The 16,117-nt window shown below is 37.8% G+C and overlaps 3 protein-coding genes across 5 annotated transcripts; 2 read left to right on the top strand and 1 right to left on the bottom strand.

Moving 5' to 3' along the window:
• Positions 1 to 816: 816 nt before the first annotated feature.
• Positions 817 to 3,039, bottom strand: mcee (methylmalonyl CoA epimerase). Of its 2 annotated transcripts, XM_067496286.1 has the most exons (4): positions 2,907 to 3,039; positions 1,836 to 2,176; positions 996 to 1,170; positions 817 to 902 (listed from the first exon to the last, which is right to left on the bottom strand). In XM_067496286.1, exons 1-3 carry the CDS (start codon positions 2,932 to 2,934, stop codon positions 1,018 to 1,020), a joined length of 522 nt encoding a protein of 173 aa, XP_067352387.1. In that variant the 5' UTR covers positions 2,935 to 3,039; the 3' UTR covers positions 817 to 902; positions 996 to 1,017. The 2 variants fall into 2 exon arrangements, with proteins under 2 accessions (XP_067352387.1, XP_067352386.1); XM_067496285.1 differs by having other exon boundaries at positions 817 to 1,170.
• Positions 2,962 to 9,459, top strand: mphosph10 (M-phase phosphoprotein 10 (U3 small nucleolar ribonucleoprotein)). 2 transcript variants are annotated; one of them, XM_067496280.1, is made up of 12 exons: positions 2,962 to 3,116; positions 3,528 to 4,167; positions 4,280 to 4,461; positions 4,555 to 4,720; positions 5,352 to 5,493; positions 5,653 to 5,720; positions 5,811 to 5,948; positions 6,028 to 6,138; positions 6,434 to 6,541; positions 6,656 to 6,886; positions 7,763 to 7,921; positions 9,321 to 9,459. In XM_067496280.1, exons 1-11 carry the CDS (start codon positions 3,031 to 3,033, stop codon positions 7,910 to 7,912), a joined length of 2,022 nt encoding a protein of 673 aa, XP_067352381.1. In that variant the 5' UTR covers positions 2,962 to 3,030; the 3' UTR covers positions 7,913 to 7,921; positions 9,321 to 9,459. The 2 variants fall into 2 exon arrangements, with proteins under 2 accessions (XP_067352381.1, XP_067352380.1); XM_067496279.1 differs by lacking the exon at positions 9,321 to 9,459 and having other exon boundaries at positions 7,763 to 8,064.
• ist1 (IST1 factor associated with ESCRT-III) lies at positions 9,349 to 14,759 on the top strand. Its single transcript, XM_067496283.1, has 10 exons — positions 9,349 to 9,490; positions 10,090 to 10,186; positions 10,304 to 10,484; positions 10,616 to 10,703; positions 10,829 to 10,912; positions 11,004 to 11,114; positions 11,203 to 11,379; positions 11,866 to 11,967; positions 12,511 to 12,556; positions 12,760 to 14,759. The coding sequence occupies exons 2-10, from the start codon at positions 10,099 to 10,101 to the stop codon at positions 12,924 to 12,926; spliced, it is 1,044 nt and encodes a 347-aa protein (XP_067352384.1). The 5' UTR covers positions 9,349 to 9,490; positions 10,090 to 10,098; the 3' UTR covers positions 12,927 to 14,759.
• The last annotated feature ends 1,358 nt before the right edge of the window (positions 14,760 to 16,117 follow it).

The raw sequence follows: 16,117 nt of genomic DNA, 5'->3' as shown, positions 1-16,117 counted from the left end.
TTAATCTTTAAATAGACCTAGAGGGGCAGCCAACCAGAGTGTAGGGTCAGAGGTTTGCCCCCGCTCTTCCACATGTCTAAGTGTCCCTGGGCAATACTGACCAGGGGGGACCCCCCCCCCCCCCCCCCAAATGCTCATCCCCATGTACAGCTGTGCAGTGCCAGTTCCAAGCCCAGTAGAAATTTGGGAGGGTTGCGTCAGGAAGGGCATCCGATGTAATAACCGTGCCAAATCAACATCCTGTGGCGATGCTGAACGTACAGGATAAGTGTAGTAGTTTAGCTCCATCTAGTGGTCAGCTAGTACCACAATAATAGTTTTAACTGGAATTAAAACTACCAATGCTTTAATATGCAAGCAAATCTATCTAGATGACCCTTCTCTGCAATACACATGAACAACTGCATTGTAGTACATTAGAGTACTGTGCTCTTTAAGCTCTTATCTAAAGTGTGTTCTCAGGTTTTTCATTGCTGTATTTTTGGAGGAGCCAGAGAAGTATACAATCCTATTGCCATCTTAAAGTTAGGGCAAATAAAATCATACATATAAATATTTTTTTAAAAGTAATCTTTTTCACTCGGTTTAGGCCTCTTCATTCAATTGCAAAATCTGTATAAAAAAATCATTAAATAATCAAATTTGACATATCTTTGTAGGAACTTGTCAGCTAAATGAGTTCACATGTGTTTTGAACAATAGTTAAAATCAGTTTTTCCCTAAAGCAGGTATTGATGTAATTATACTACTTTAGGTTTGATAAAGGGAAGTGAAGACAGGACAACCCATAAGAAATTGAAACTAAAATTCAATAAACATTATTTGCAATTACAGTTTATTCACAACAAAACAAGTAAGTCAAAAACCACAAACTGAGGTGAGAGTAAAACAGAGGTGCCTTTCTGAAATGAGAAGGACAAAAGGTCAACATTTGATGTCAGCAATTATCAAAATGAATATGGAATATAACTTAGTAGTGACTTAACATCTCCTACAATCCTGGTTAGACTGAGATGTTCACGCTTCTTCTAGCTCCACCAGCACACCGTCACAGTCTTTAGGATGAAGAAACATCACTGGTTTCCCATGAGCACCTACTTGGGGCTCTGTTGACAGAGTCCTGATGTTTTTTGCTTTTAGGTCGTCTATTGCAGCATTTATGTTGTCTACCTGCAACAAAAAAAAAAGGTTGGGGGGGGGGGATTCAGTTGGCGACTTTGTATCCAAAATATAACAGAGAGCACTGAGTGTCAACACATGCAACAGTAAGTTGTCTCATTGAATCCACTCATTACATACACCACTACATTGTCAAGCAGCACTGAAGCTGTTGTTAGGATTAGTTTTCAGTACTGATGTAATTTGAGTTCACTTATGCTGCTAACAGGTTTGACTGAGTCACACAACACCACAGCTTAAATATGTTATAAGTTTGAAGTTTTACAGTTTGTCGAAGTGTCCTTGAGCAAGACACTGAACCCCAACTTAGTTGCTCCCAGTGAGTATTGCCTCCCGGTGAGTGTGTGATTGTGAATGAGAAGCAGTGTAAAGCGCTTTGAGTACCAATAGATAGAAAAGCGTTATAGTGGAGACCATTCACCATTTATCAATAATGCTACACCTTTGAAGTTCCTGGTTCTGAACTTCAAAATATCTGCTGTGAAAAAGCACTATTGTGCTTGATGAGTCATGCGCACCCATGCTTGGAATGGAGTGTCACTACACCAGTAGTTTGCCTGGTATGACTAATAAAAATTCTATTTAGGCAGGTATGACAGTAAAGGTGAGGCCTACTCAATCTACACTGTAATCTGCATGACATGATATGATCTCACCTCAATGCAAATGTGGTGCATCCCTCCAGACTTGTTCTTCTGTAAGAAGCCAGCAATCGGGCTCTTCTCCCCCAGAGGATGAAGCAGTTCCAACTTAGTGTTGCCAAGCTCCACAAACACTGTGTAGACACCGTGCTCTGGGAGGGGCACCTTGTCACTCACTCTGGCCCCCAGAATGTCACGATAAAGTGCTGTGGCCTTCTCCATGTCAGGCACAGCAATAGCAATGTGGTTCAGTCTCCCCAGCTTCCACAATGATCCAAGAACGCCCTGATGGCGGATTGCTGTTGTTGAATGTGCCCGCAGGAGTATGAGATTGGGACACCTTGAAAGACCCGCGACTGGATAAACAGAATAAAACACTGTGAGATTAGACTATAGTTTAAATAGAATTTAATCATGTTTTTTATCCCCTCAGTACTGTAGTCTGTATTGTAGGTGCACCAGTTAATCAAATAGAAGTTTTTCCATACATGCATCACTTTAAACACTTTTTTAGTATATTTTTATAACTTTCAGCACATTTTAAAATATTTAAATTTTAAATATTTAGCCGGGCTAAAATACAGGCTATAAAGACCTTTACGTACAACTCGAGGTTTAAACGACGCTTGGCTGCACAGCATGTAAAGTAGGTTAAAACGATTAGAGTTAAGTAGAGTTATAATAGTTATTACTTCCATTGGCCTCAGTGAGTTAGCTTTTAGCATTTAAAACCGGAGTAGAAGAAAACACCTGCAGACTGGTAAATGGGGCTGAACTGTGATCACGACAGAATCAAAGTAAACTGTAGTTATATTTACACGCATCACGATAAAAATATCCCAGTCACCTGTTAAAAACAAAAAACATAAAGTATGTACTATAACCCAACAATAGGACAAACTTTTGACCTCATACAAACACACGGTTTAACAGAGACATAGCTGAAACGCCATATATGTTCAACAACGCCTCTGCCTTCTTTAATTGTCAACAGTAAATCAGAAAACAAATGTACTTAAAGATAAAACAGATAAATATAGGCAAAAAATGTGTTTGATACAAATATAATTTTTTACACAAACAAACCTGCAATCTTCAACACGGCGGACGCCATATTTTCTTTTTTACCCCGGAACCAAACAGCAGTGGAAAAGTTTCTCGATGAGTCTGTTTACCTGCGACACAGAGGGTCACACATGTGAGGGGAACGATGGCTAGCACAGACGTGAGAAGCTTGCTGGAAGCGTGTGTAAAGAAAATAAACCATAACACAGCACAACCAGAGAACTTTCTGAGGCAAGTGTTTACCGTCAGTGGGTCTGTGTTGTTTAAAAAGCGGTTTAATGTTGGATAAAACGTTGTTTAGGCTTGAAGACGGTCAGTTAGCTAAATGTTAGCTAAAGCTAAACTTATCATTGTCCGGCTGAAGTCCCGCATTTCATTAAATGGTCATTTAGAATGGTGTTTAATGTAATATTTATCAAGTCACTGCCGTACAGTAGCTATCAGGAGCGGAAGAGGTATTCTGAATTCTAAATTAAAAATAAAAGTCCTACATTCAGAAACCTGCTTAAGTACTAGCACTTAAAAGTCAAGCAAAACATATTGTTTTGTAAAAATACATAACTAACTAAGAAATTCCCTCCTACTTGTTATAAGACACAAGCTTTGCCACTCTGATATATTTATTTTTTTTTACCTTTGCAGTGTTCAAGATGAGGTGGCGGAAGACTTTACCACTCTCACTAAGACCCTCTATGACCTACACAAAGCTGAGGAGCCTGCAGATTATAAAGGCAGCCCGCTGGCTCAGCTGGTGGTGGACAACTTTGATGAAGAGCAGATCTGGCAGGAGCTGGAGCTGCAGAACAGTGCTGTACTGAAACACTTTAAAAATGCAATCACTGAGGCTCTGTCAGATGAGACATTAACATTGCTTGTTGAGGATTATGAAAACGAGGAAGAGCATAGTGTTGATGAGGAGGAAGAAGATGAGGAGGAACCTTCCAGACAGTCTAAAAAAATGCCTGTGGTGGCTGAGGACGGGACAGAGGACACAGATGAAGACTTGGATTTTGATTTTATTGTGGATGCTCTGGAGAAGGAGGAGAAACAAAAGAAAGAGATTGAATGGAAAGGCAAAACAAAACTGGTTCCCTCCGAGGTTGATGATAAGTTCTTTAAACTGTCAGAGATGGAGTTGTTTCTTGATGAAATGGACAAGCGTGAGGGAAAGAAGGAAGGAGAGGAAGACGACATAGACTATTTTCAGGACATGCCCTCTGATGAAGATGACGAACTTGACCTAGATCAAATAATTTCTTCCAAAAAGCAAACGAAAAACATTGTATGTCTTTTATCACTTCTTTTTACCTGTCTATACCTTTCTCTCTCTCTTTATCTATTTTTCTGAAGCTATAGATTAAAAGAATTATATTGATTATTGTAAAAATCAACAGGTAAAGAGCTCCAGGAGTCTCAAGTACAAGGATTTCTTTGATGCTGTTGATGGTGAAGTCGGTAAAGCAGATGACCTATCAGATGGTGAGGATGACAGCATGGACAAGCTCCAAGAAGAAAGTGAAGAAGAAATGGATGAGGAAGAAGAGGATTATGATAGTGAAGAGGATGGTGATGATGAGTAAGTGTGATGTAAAGCCTCTTCATTACATGTGAGAGAAGCACATTTGATTGAGAATGGTTGATTGCAGCATGTGTGTCTGCCGAATCCCAGGGATGATGAGACAAGTCAGTCCAAAGCATCTCGTAAGAAAGTGACTTTTAACCTCTCTGAGGATGAGGACACAGAAGGAGAAGACATACAGGACATTTTTGGAGGGAAATCGGCAAGCTCAGCAAAGTCTGACTCAAAGTCGTCATTCGAGAAACGACAAGAAAAGGTAACCAGGTTAAAAATGTATTTAATTTGATTTGGCAGAAATTTCTCTTTATTATCATCTCATCAATGTTGAATTTTGCCTCCATACAAAGCAGGCGTATTATTGTATGCTAACAAAAAAATTTGTAAACTGAAAGAAAATATTTTACCCGAAGAAAATGTAAACCTGAAACAAAACCTTTAGTGTTTGCCCAAAACTATCTAAAATAACAAAGGCAAAAATACATATTGTTCTGTATATTGTTTCCTTGAAATGGACAGTGTTAGGCTGAGTTCCATGTACCTGCTGACAACTGTACATCCCCAAACTTTGTGTTGCTATAGCCTTCAACCTTTAGGTTAAATACTCCAGGACCTGCAACTTACATCCTATCAAATAAAGCAGCACAGTCAGGTTTATGTCAGGTTGTAAAGGTGGGAGACCCGAATGGCACTATTTCTAATTAAATTGTGAAACAGACAGAAATTAAGAGACCCTCCTCCGTCTCATGCTGATACATTTTATTATCAGTTATATCATTTTGCCTTATAAAGAGGAAATCCTGCTACTTGTCTTTTAACATTGTTGGGGTTGCTAAGTCTATTTAAGTTAAAGGTTTTGTTGTTGTTGTTGTTGTTGTTGTAACCTGCAGATGTCAGCCAAGATTGAGGAACTGGAGAAAGCAGCTCTAGCAGAGAAGCCCTGGCAGTTATCCGGAGAGGTGACAGCACAGACTCGTCCAGAGAACAGCATGCTGGAGGAAGATGTGGAGTTCGAGCAGGCATCAAGGATGGGTCTGTGACTCTTCTGTGTTTTTGTGCTGCATTTGTAGTTTGGCAAATAGCTTTATGTTATTTTTTGGCTTTACCACCACATTTAGGTTTTTTGTTTATTTATTTGTAGTTAAAAATATTACTAAAAGTACTATGTGAATTTTATCTGTGCTCTTTCAGCACCTACTATCACGGAGGAAACCACACTACAACTTGAAGACATTATTAAACAGAGAATTAAAGACCAGGTTAGCAACAACATTTATTTTTTAGATATTCCTTTGTTTGTTTGTTTACATATTTTTAAATTTTTACCTTTTGACTTGTGTTGCTATAAGGCATTTGATGATGTGGTCCGCAAAGAGAAACCCAAAGAGGAGGTGTTTGAGTACAAGAAGAGGCTAACGTTGGACCATGAGAAGAGCAAGCAGAGTCTGGCTGAAATTTATGAGCAAGAATACCTCAAGCAGACACAGGTTTGACTTTTTTCTTGTTTTGTCAACAATTACATATATGTGCAGCTTCTATTGTTTTTTAATATTTTTTTTTCTTTAGCAAAAGACTGAGGAGGAGGAGAACCCAGCCCATGTCGAAATTCAGAAGCTAATGGACACACTCTTCCTAAAGTTAGATGCTCTCTCCAACTTCCACTTCACACCCAAACCGGTAAGTTTTGCAACACATCATCAGAAATGACTCCTGATGTTTGCTGCCCTTTGTTCAGATTCTAAAAGATATAAAAGTTACTTTGTCATTAGTCACCATAATCACAGGCACACATTCGTATTACTCTTGTTAGTTGCATCTTAAATTTAATTATTTATTAAATAATCTAGATAATATAGAACATGGCACCAGCAATTATAGAATAATGGAAATGAATATAATGTATAATAAAGTATAATTTCTAATAAAGTATTATTAGAAATTATAGCACATTCATGTTACCCTTTGTCAACAGCCTGTTCCTGAGGTCAAAGTTGTGTCTAACCTGCCATCAATTACAATGGAGGAAGTGGCTCCAGTCAGTGCTAGTAATGCTACACTGCTCGCACCTGAAGAAATCAAGGTTTGTTATCGATCCACATTCGTTGTGAATCACGTGTTGATCTTGTTTTTGTTTTTTTGTTGTTTTTTTGGGGGGGTTGCAATTTGTCTAATTATACATTTTCTGTATCCGAAGGAGAAAAACAAAGCAGGAGATATACTCGGTGATACTGAGAAAATGTCAACAGACAAGAAGCGTGAGAGACGCCACAAGAAGAAGCTGAAGCACCTGAAGATCAAGGAGAAAGAAAGGAGACAGAAACTTAAAGAGGCCAGTAAAATTGGAGATAATAAAAAGCCATCAAAGGCTGAAGTAAGAGAAAACCTAAATAAACTCACAAAAGGAGGCAAAACCACAATACTCAAGGTGAGTGCTTTGGAGTAAAGTATTGGTGCTTTTTCTTTTCCTAAAGGATCTGAGCACTTCCAACCCAACAACAAAATGACAAATTGTTAATAAGTGCTGTTGCTCTGCATAGTCCTTTCTTACTGCGGTGCCACTAATGTGTTAGTTGAATATTAGCATCCTTTCAATGCCAAAATGAACATGAATTAAGGCAGGATTATACTTCTCCATCAATACACTTTGGCACGTGTTTCTTTTATCCTTGCACTGTGGACATAAGTGTCCACAAGATGGCAGTAACCCATTTAACAAACCTCAATTTTCTGGGAAACCAAATTTTAAATCCAGAAACGGAATTTAAATGTGCTTGTCCTTTTGTGTAAACAATACATAACATTCAGCGTCTGTAAAGTGAAACACGGATTTCAACAAAAAGTCGTAAGTTGAAATACACATCTCGAACCTACAGCGTTTTTAGTGGTGACAAAACTCAGAATGCAGTGAAAACAAAATGAATAAAGCAGCAGCAGCACAACAACATAATATATAAAACAACATATATCAATATTATATAAAATCGGTGTGAACTTATTGGTATGAACTTGTTTTTTTTTTTATTCTCTACTTTATTATTCATACTCTTTCCGGTTCCTTTCCCATTTCGATCCCAACTCCTGACGTTATCCAATTAGCTTGTTCTACACACATCTCAGCACGCGTTGTTGAAATTTTGGAGGTGTCGAGGCCTCTGCGGCCCATGGTTACCCATAATTCCCTTCTCTGCGTAGGTCTTTGTCAACGGTTATATGTATCGATGGGGAAATATAATTCCACCTTTGGATAATATTGTGTATGTTCTTGAGGTATCTGAACTGGCATGGTGCGCCTCTCTTTCAGGATGAAGGAAAGGACAAGGCTCTGCGCTCCTCTCAAGCCTTCTTCTCTCAGCTGCAGGACCAGGTCAAAAGTCAGATCAAAAGTGCGAAGAACGAGTCTTCAAAGAAGAAGAAACACAAAGAAGTTTCTGTCAGCAAACTCAAGTTATAAGAACTGATGGTTTGTTGTTTAACATCTTTTTTTATTGTACAGATTCTTTTTTATGAGAAAACTGCAATATAAAATAAACCCGAAAGTCCTAAAATGTTTCCATTTTAATCAAAATAAAAGTGGCCAGATGTTCTTGTTTGGCAATGAGTTGAGCATTTTCATCTGTGATTAATTCATGTGAAATTTTGAGCACTTCCTTGCGGAGATAATTATGTAGTGCCTGTGTAAAGACTTTTGTTGTTCATCACACCAGTGGTATTTTTCTTCTCATTAGAAACTATGACGAATGCAAAACAGATACATTGCAATGAAAACAATCTCTTAAAATAAGCCTCACACCAGATTTAGTTTATGGCTAATTTCCATCTGATTGAGGTACATGTTTTTGATTTGTGGTCTTTGGGAACATGATTAAAAATGTAAAGATTAGCTCATTACTGCAAACATCTCACTAACAATTAGATTATTGCGTATGTGAGATTGATAGATTTTTAGTGGCTATACCTTTAATCCACTGAACATCTAAGATATTTAAATACTGAATAAAAATCACCTGTGTGAAATCAAGGTGTGACAGGTACATTTAGGTTAAAACATTAACCATCTTCACAGGGATGGAATAACTTGTTAAAAGTAAAGGTATGAACAAATACTATAATTTTCCATTCAAGTTCAGAGGGGGAGTGATGCTAGCTAATTTAAATTGAAAATACAACCCTTTCAGCAAACTGACTTTGAAAACTAGCCATTAAATGATAAAGATAAAAAAATTGGGGTATTGGTGGATTTGATTGTACTCCAAGATATAGTTAATGTACATAAATGTTAAAATTTGTTTTGTTTTTGTATCCATTCCCTCATTTGTGCTTGTCACTCATATTTTCATGAAGTTGAATGAAGTATAGCACTGAACAATTTAAGTTCGTTTTTTAATTGAACTGCACAGAATATAGGTCACATTAAAACTAGAAAAAGTCTGAAGTGATTTATCCTGTAGATTTTCTTTTACCTCTCAAAACCCTCGCACACACAGCGGTGTGTAGATTTATCACCTGTAAATGTGTTAGAGCCAAGACCAGATGCCCATCCAAAAAAAATAAATAAATAGACATACAATGGAAAAATAAAACATGCAAGATGGCGATTGTTTTAAAGATTTCGACTTAAAAAGGGAAAAAACTTATAGAGTTGCCTAATTTAAATTATATGTAAATTGTTGACACCGTTGAGATTGATTTGCCTATCTCACCTATATTTTACATATAGATAGTTTTAGTTGTATTCTGAATGTAGCTATATATTGTGGCTTTGTCTTTATAAGAGTTTTTTACATTTGCTGTCATTTTCGCCTAACTGCTATAATGACTGTATCTCCCCTTGTGTTGCTTCTGTCTTAATATGTTGTTAGGTTGCGTAAAAGGTTGGATTACGTAGGATACCGTCTTACACACAGTGTACAGGCCCCGCCCCCGAGGTAAAGTCCAGTGACGTCATCAAAGACCATCGCGGAAGCGAACGAGGCGACGAAACAGACAGAACTCAAAGAAGTTGTTGTTTACGCTTGACTAATATTCACCGGTAAGTTTCGGTGGTTTTACAAAGTGTTGATCGCTTCAAAATCGTAATACTCTTAAAGATACGTAATCGTGTTTAATTCGTTTGTTTTGATTTTGCTAACGTTTGCGTTGAGCAAGAGCTAAGTAGCTAGGTTAGCGCAAAAATGACAACAGAATTGAAGACTGGTAACAAAACAAAGGCTGGCAGTAGCTAACAGTTGGGTTTGGGAGCACAGACACAGTTGTGGATTTCTAAATGTGTGTGTATTAATGTAATTAACTGTATAGATAGAAAAAAACAAAAAAATGTAAATATGGTATGTGTCACAGCTTAACGTCACGGCGTTAGCGGTCTGTCGCATCAGGCTAAAAGCTAGGTCAGCTGTTAAGACCCTTTTAACGTATAATGCCAGAATACGATCGTTTACGTAAGCGAGGTAATTCAATGTTTTTGCTGTGCTCGGGGGGAATCGTATTTGTTTGGAGTTAATCTGCGCAGTCATTATTTGGCCATGCTCACATGATTAGGTGAGTCACTGGAGGAAGGGACGAGGTTAGATGGACTCTGTAGATTGGTTTTGAATGTGAACTTATGCTTCTCTCATGCTATTGTGTTCACAGTCTACCATTATGCTGGGAGGAGGATTCAAAGCAGAGAGGTTAAGAGTTAACCTTCGGCTGGTCATCAACCGACTCAAACTACTTGAGAAAAAGAAAAGTGAGCGATGGGCTGAATCAAATTGCTCTCCTTTAGTTGATGTTGGTTCTTTGTAATTTTGGTTTATCACTTGTAATCACAGTGGACCTTTTCCCTTTTCCACTCACAAACTTAAAGCTGAGCTTGCTCAAAAGGCAAGGAAGGAGATTGCTGATTATCTGTCATCAGGAAAGGATGAGCGGGCACGGATCCGTGTGGAGCATATCATCAGAGAAGACTATCTGGTAGAAGCCATGGAGATCCTGGAGCTTTACTGCGACCTGCTGCTGGCTCGATTTGGCCTCATCCAGTCAATGAAGTGAGTACTAAAAAACTCAACACACAGATTCACACTATACATAAATTAAATAGAAAATAGAAATAGAAAGTGAGAAATTTCCTCTGTACTGTGATTATTCTTATTTACCTATTTTCTGTCTGTCCTAATAGGGAACTGGATCCAGGCTTACAGGAAGCAGTGTCAACTCTCATCTGGGCAGCGCCCCGTCTCCAATCAGAGGTGTCTGAGCTAAAGACTGTAAGTACATCCTAAATGTACCATGTAGTAGAAGTGTAAAGTAATACAATATAAAACATGAAAAATGTTCTCTATGTTTTTATCAGGGCAGTCTCGATAGTATTATCTGTAAATGCTTCTTTCAGGTGTCTGAACAGCTGTGTGCAAAATATAGCAAAGAATATGGCAAGCTGTGCAGGACAAACCAGATTGGCACAGTCAACGACAGGGTAACTGCTCACAGATGTGTTCAAGAATACATGATTCTTGATTTCAGTAGGTTATTAAAAGCATCTAATCAAATATGTGATGTGTTTAAAGCTGATGCACAAACTAAGTGTGGAGGCTCCTCCCAAGATCTTAGTGGAACGCTACCTAATAGAGATCGCCAAGAACTATAATGTGCCATATGAACCTGATGCCATGGTCCGGGTGAGCTTCAAAAATCAGTTATCACTCAGTGAAAAGGATTAAGTCATACATTTCTTTTATTTACCTTCTCACCCGTGTCTTCTGACAGCCTGAGGTGTGTCCTGGAGATGAGGCAGACCTGATTGATGTGGACAATGACAAGAAGTCTGGAGGAGGGGGAGGTGGTGGAGGTTTCACAGCTCCTCCTGCTGCTGCCATGCCTATGGCCATGCCCATGCCCATGCCAATGCCAACAGCTTTCAACTATCCTACGCCCAAAGGAGCCGTGAGAGATTTTCTTAAAAGGCTATATTCTTCATGATGTTGCTGTCGTGATATAAAATATTACAATAGAGTGTGCAACATCGATAAATCGTCTTTACAGTATATGTCGCTATATTATCTAACCATGTAGTGCTACATGCATCCAAATAATTTGGGTGTGTGTTATTATCTGATTTCATTATGATTTTATGAGTGGTTATGGAGTTCTCAAAAAGCACCACTTTAGAGATTTGTACAATTTTTTTAGTAACCATAGTTTGTGTCTTTACATTTCATGTAGAAGTAAACCCAACATTTTGGCTAAATAACGGTATTGTTATAAAGGGCGATCTGGTAATATGACTGTGACAATGTGAGAAAGATGTAGTTTATCAAAAATGTATGATATGAAAAATGTATTTTGATGGCATGAAAAACATGATGATTATAAATTAAAAGTAGTAAACCTCCCTTCTCAGTCTTGTAGCTAACGGTTGTTTTTGTCCAGGATCCATTTAATGGTCCTATTGGAACCTACAACCACTTCCAGCCCCCCATGGGAGGAGGGCAGCCCCCTCAGCTGCCCACTTCTCCCCCTACATACGAGTCTGTAAGTGAATGAACTCTTCCCACCCATGCCCCCTTCCCGTTTCCACAGATGGACAGACGGACAGGGCAGGGCACCACACAGGGAAGAGCAGTTTGTTCAGCTTGCTTGAAGTTTTGCCTGTCCTCTACATTTTACCACTATTTCTCAGAGTAGGACCAGAATCAGCTTCATTCACATGGATGGGCTAAAGGAAGCATGAATTGCTAATATGTAAATACTAACTCAAATCAGTATAACTTGATCCTGATGAGTTATTTTATGTGGGATTGAACGTAACAAATGAGCATTAAGAGTATTTATTTCAGTTGAGTCCCTGATAGTTTTTATTTTTATGTATTTATTTATTTAATTTGTCAGATACTAAAGGGTGGTGGTTTCTGCAAGTCCACTGCTTTTTTTTCCTTTTATATGCATGTTTTTTTTTTTTTTACTTTGCATTGTTCAACAATATTGTTCATTCTTCTTCAATACTAACATGTACATTATAATATTTTATGTCAACATAAGCATGACATTATTTCTAACAAAGTCTTTATGTTTCAGATTGATGACCTAACTGACAAACCTTCTGTTCCCTCCCAGGTTATAGGTGAGTTCCACCAACAGTTGAGAGATGAGACTGGTTATGTCTTATAATACTGAAATTGTCATTGAACCCAGTTTCAAAAAAACAACAACAGTGATTTCTTTTGGAATGTTCTAAAGATAAAAATCACAGAGGTCACAGAACTGCTTTTGTTGCCTGATCTATTGTTGCTTAAATTATATTGAATACTATATATTACTCTCCAGGTCCCGGCCCTTCATCTCAGATATACGACAACAGTGCTCTCCCAGAACTCCCATCTGTTCCTGACACACTCCCCACATCCTCCCTCGGGGGAAAAGCCAACACCTCGGATGACATCGACTTTGATGATTTAACACGGCGGTTTGAGGAGCTGAAGAAAAAAACCTAATTGATTTATCTCTGGTCTATACGCATACATACCCACGCACACACACACACACACACACACACACACCAGTGTCATCACTTACACAGCTTATAACAGGAAATGGAAAATGTTCAAGGCTCTGGTTTAGATTTTAACTATTGTCCCTATTCCACACTGAAGTAACCTTATATAAATTTATTCTTACCTCATTTATATAAATATGACCAAATTTACTGAAGGTGTGGTTGCTCACTCAACCTTGTCACTTAACAAAAATCCAATTTATTTCCGTCATTATCAGTGAGTACCACATGTTTTAACTTCTTTGTGTATGGCATATTATAATAAATATTTCTACAATCACGGGAGTGTTGAGCTTTGTGCACTCCTCCTTCTTTAAGGTTACACTTCATTTCGATTTATTTTTTCCAGTTTGTCTCTAATATAATCAAATCTAGGTTTTATAGTTGCATTTCCCAGGGTTGAGGGTCTGAATAATACTTAAAGTTCATGCTTTGATTTAACTTTCCACATCCTGTGTTGCTGTGATCTGTCTCACTGTTTCTATCACCCTTGTCTCAAACCAGTTGAACAAGTTCGACTGGCTGCCCCAGTTTGGAAAAGTGTCGGCATGCACGCTAACAAAGTCAAATTGTTTCATATGTGAGACACCACCACCCAACCCTTTTTTTTGTTGTTGTTGTTGTTGTTTGTTTCATAAAGGTATCCCAAATGACAAGTTATATTTTTAGTGTCTTGGGCAGTCATGCAGTTTTTTTTCACTGTGGAAATGAGTTTTAAAAAGCTCCTAATTTACTGAAGTTGTGTAGTTAAGAAAATGGCATATGAGCCTACCACAACAAGCTTTTGGTGAAACATGCCATAACACTTTCGTTCGTCTGCTATAGAGAGAGTGGGGCACAGATGTAACGTCCTATAACAGTGAGTGGAACTCTGTAATATAATGAATTTAAGCTGACACTGATAGACCTATTTACATGAATGATTTAACTGTACAGCAAAAAGAAATTGAATGTCGAGAGGTTTTATAAACTTATCTCCAACTAAATCTTTTGCCCATTTCTCTATCCATTTTCTTATTGAACTACGTGATTTGCAAGTACAATGTGTGCAGATAAAAACAGTCACACAGCAACCAAATAGGATTGATTGGATAAGTCCAGAGATGATGAGTTTGTGTTGTCACCTGTGATCCTTAGTGCATTTGTCTCATCTTGTATATGCACCACTGCATTTGCCTTAGTTACTATCTCTAATCAGAGGCCTTGACAGTCTGTACAAGGGTTATGGATTTATTTATCCATCAAGACTGGATGTGTGTTATCTGCATAGAATCTCAGTTTATTTGATTACACTTGTCTTTGTTTTTTTGCTTTACCTGTAAACAATTCTCCAAAACCTATTGAGTTTAAATGTTGGTATTAGAAGAACAAATGTCTTCACTGGCAAAAGATGAACATTTTACTGTTTAGAAATGAAAGTGGGAGGGTTTTGATGTTGTGCAGGTATAAGAAGTTGCTGCAACCTACTAAGCCATGCTTGCAAATGGACGGTGGCCTTGAAGAAAAGGATATAGATATCTCTGGAAAGCACTTTGTAAAGCTTTTCAGCTGGGTGATAGACACAGTTTATTTATAGGTTTTACACATGTTGGAGTAAGTAAAGAGATATTAACACTACAGAACTGTGATCTGCTCACTGTCTTTTCTAGGTTGGACTGTTCTTTCATGCTAAACCTTGAGACACATAATTGTGTCTTGTTCCAAAAAACAGGATTTTTTTTTCCACTGTATACAAAAATAACAATTTAATAAAAGATTATTTGGAAGTGTACATTGTAAGGCTTTTAGACTTCTTTTGTTCTTGTTATTTTTCATAATATGTCCTCTGTTTTGGTCTATTATACCAAAAGATAGCCAGCAGGGGTCCTCAGGATAACAGCAAAAAGTTACTCTTACAGCAAACATACTTTTTATAATTATACTAAATTATAATCAAGATTTTTTGTGATTTCAGAGGAATTGGTTCACATTTATTGATTCCAGTAAGTCTGTCTTGACAGTTGTGCTTCATGTTGAGGCACATTTTCACCTGCTTGTCTGCTTTCTTTCGACGTTCTTACTACTTTACAAGATTATAATTTTTTTCAGGTTCTAGGTTGAAACTATCAGAAAGGCCATGTCATACATTTTAAATACGGGGGCCAAAACATTAGAACCACCCCTTTTTATAATGCACTCCAGCATAACTCCACTACCCACTTTAACTTCACTAATAAACACAGTGGAATTATCACCTTTCTGACACTTTCAACCTAAAAACAGAGAAATTATAAATTTGTAAAAGTGGAATTCATGGCAGAGCCGCTGTATTGCATTGAGTTAATTTGCACAGGTGGTCATAATGTCTGATCTGTGCATGTAAAGAGCTGTTGAGAGGAGAGGTAGTTTTGCAAAGTTCACCACAGAATTTTGGTTTGATTAGTGATTTTTCTGTGTCTGAGCAGGGCTTTTTACGTTTTTTTAATGAAAAAAAAACATGTAACACATTTGTTACTTTCGTCCAGCACATACTGAATATGTGCGCACACAAAAATGAAATGGATGTTAAGTTGCCCCTGATGTATACCACACATCAGGGGCAACTTCAGTGTTCAGTGTCTTGCCCAAAATACACCAGGAGTTGAATCAGTGTTTCTGTGGTTAATTGATAACTGCTCTACCACAGTATGGGACCCACATCCTTTTCTGTGCGTTGGCTTATGCTTTAGCATTTAGACGTTGCACTGGTTTTCTGCGTACTTTTTGATTTGTGTCCAGTACAGCTGAAGCTGAAGCTGAAGCTTACATCACCTGCTCTTTCAGCAGTACAAAGAAAATAGAAAATTTAGCTGACAATCACATCATTTTGGAAAACAACAAAAGTGTGCAGCTACTGATGCTTTAGGAATTAGGAATAGTGATGAGTCTGAAAATGTTAGAAAGAATAAAAAAGTGTTTGTTAGATTTTAGTTAATAAATTCCCCTGTATATCCATCTTGCATTTAATTTTATAATTTTTTGTGAAACCCTAAGCGTCTTGCAACAGACAAACAATTTTACATGACATGAAGCATGTTTGTTCATTTAATGAACAGTGGAAATGTTCGATTATTGATCATAATTTTGGTTTGCCTCTAATGAAAATGTACA

The sequence above is a fragment of the Channa argus genome, chromosome 2 (assembly GCF_033026475.1).
Source record: "Channa argus isolate prfri chromosome 2, Channa argus male v1.0, whole genome shotgun sequence".
Taxonomy (NCBI): domain Eukaryota; kingdom Metazoa; phylum Chordata; class Actinopteri; order Anabantiformes; family Channidae; genus Channa; species Channa argus.
This window is presented reverse-complemented; position numbering and strand designations above follow the sequence as displayed.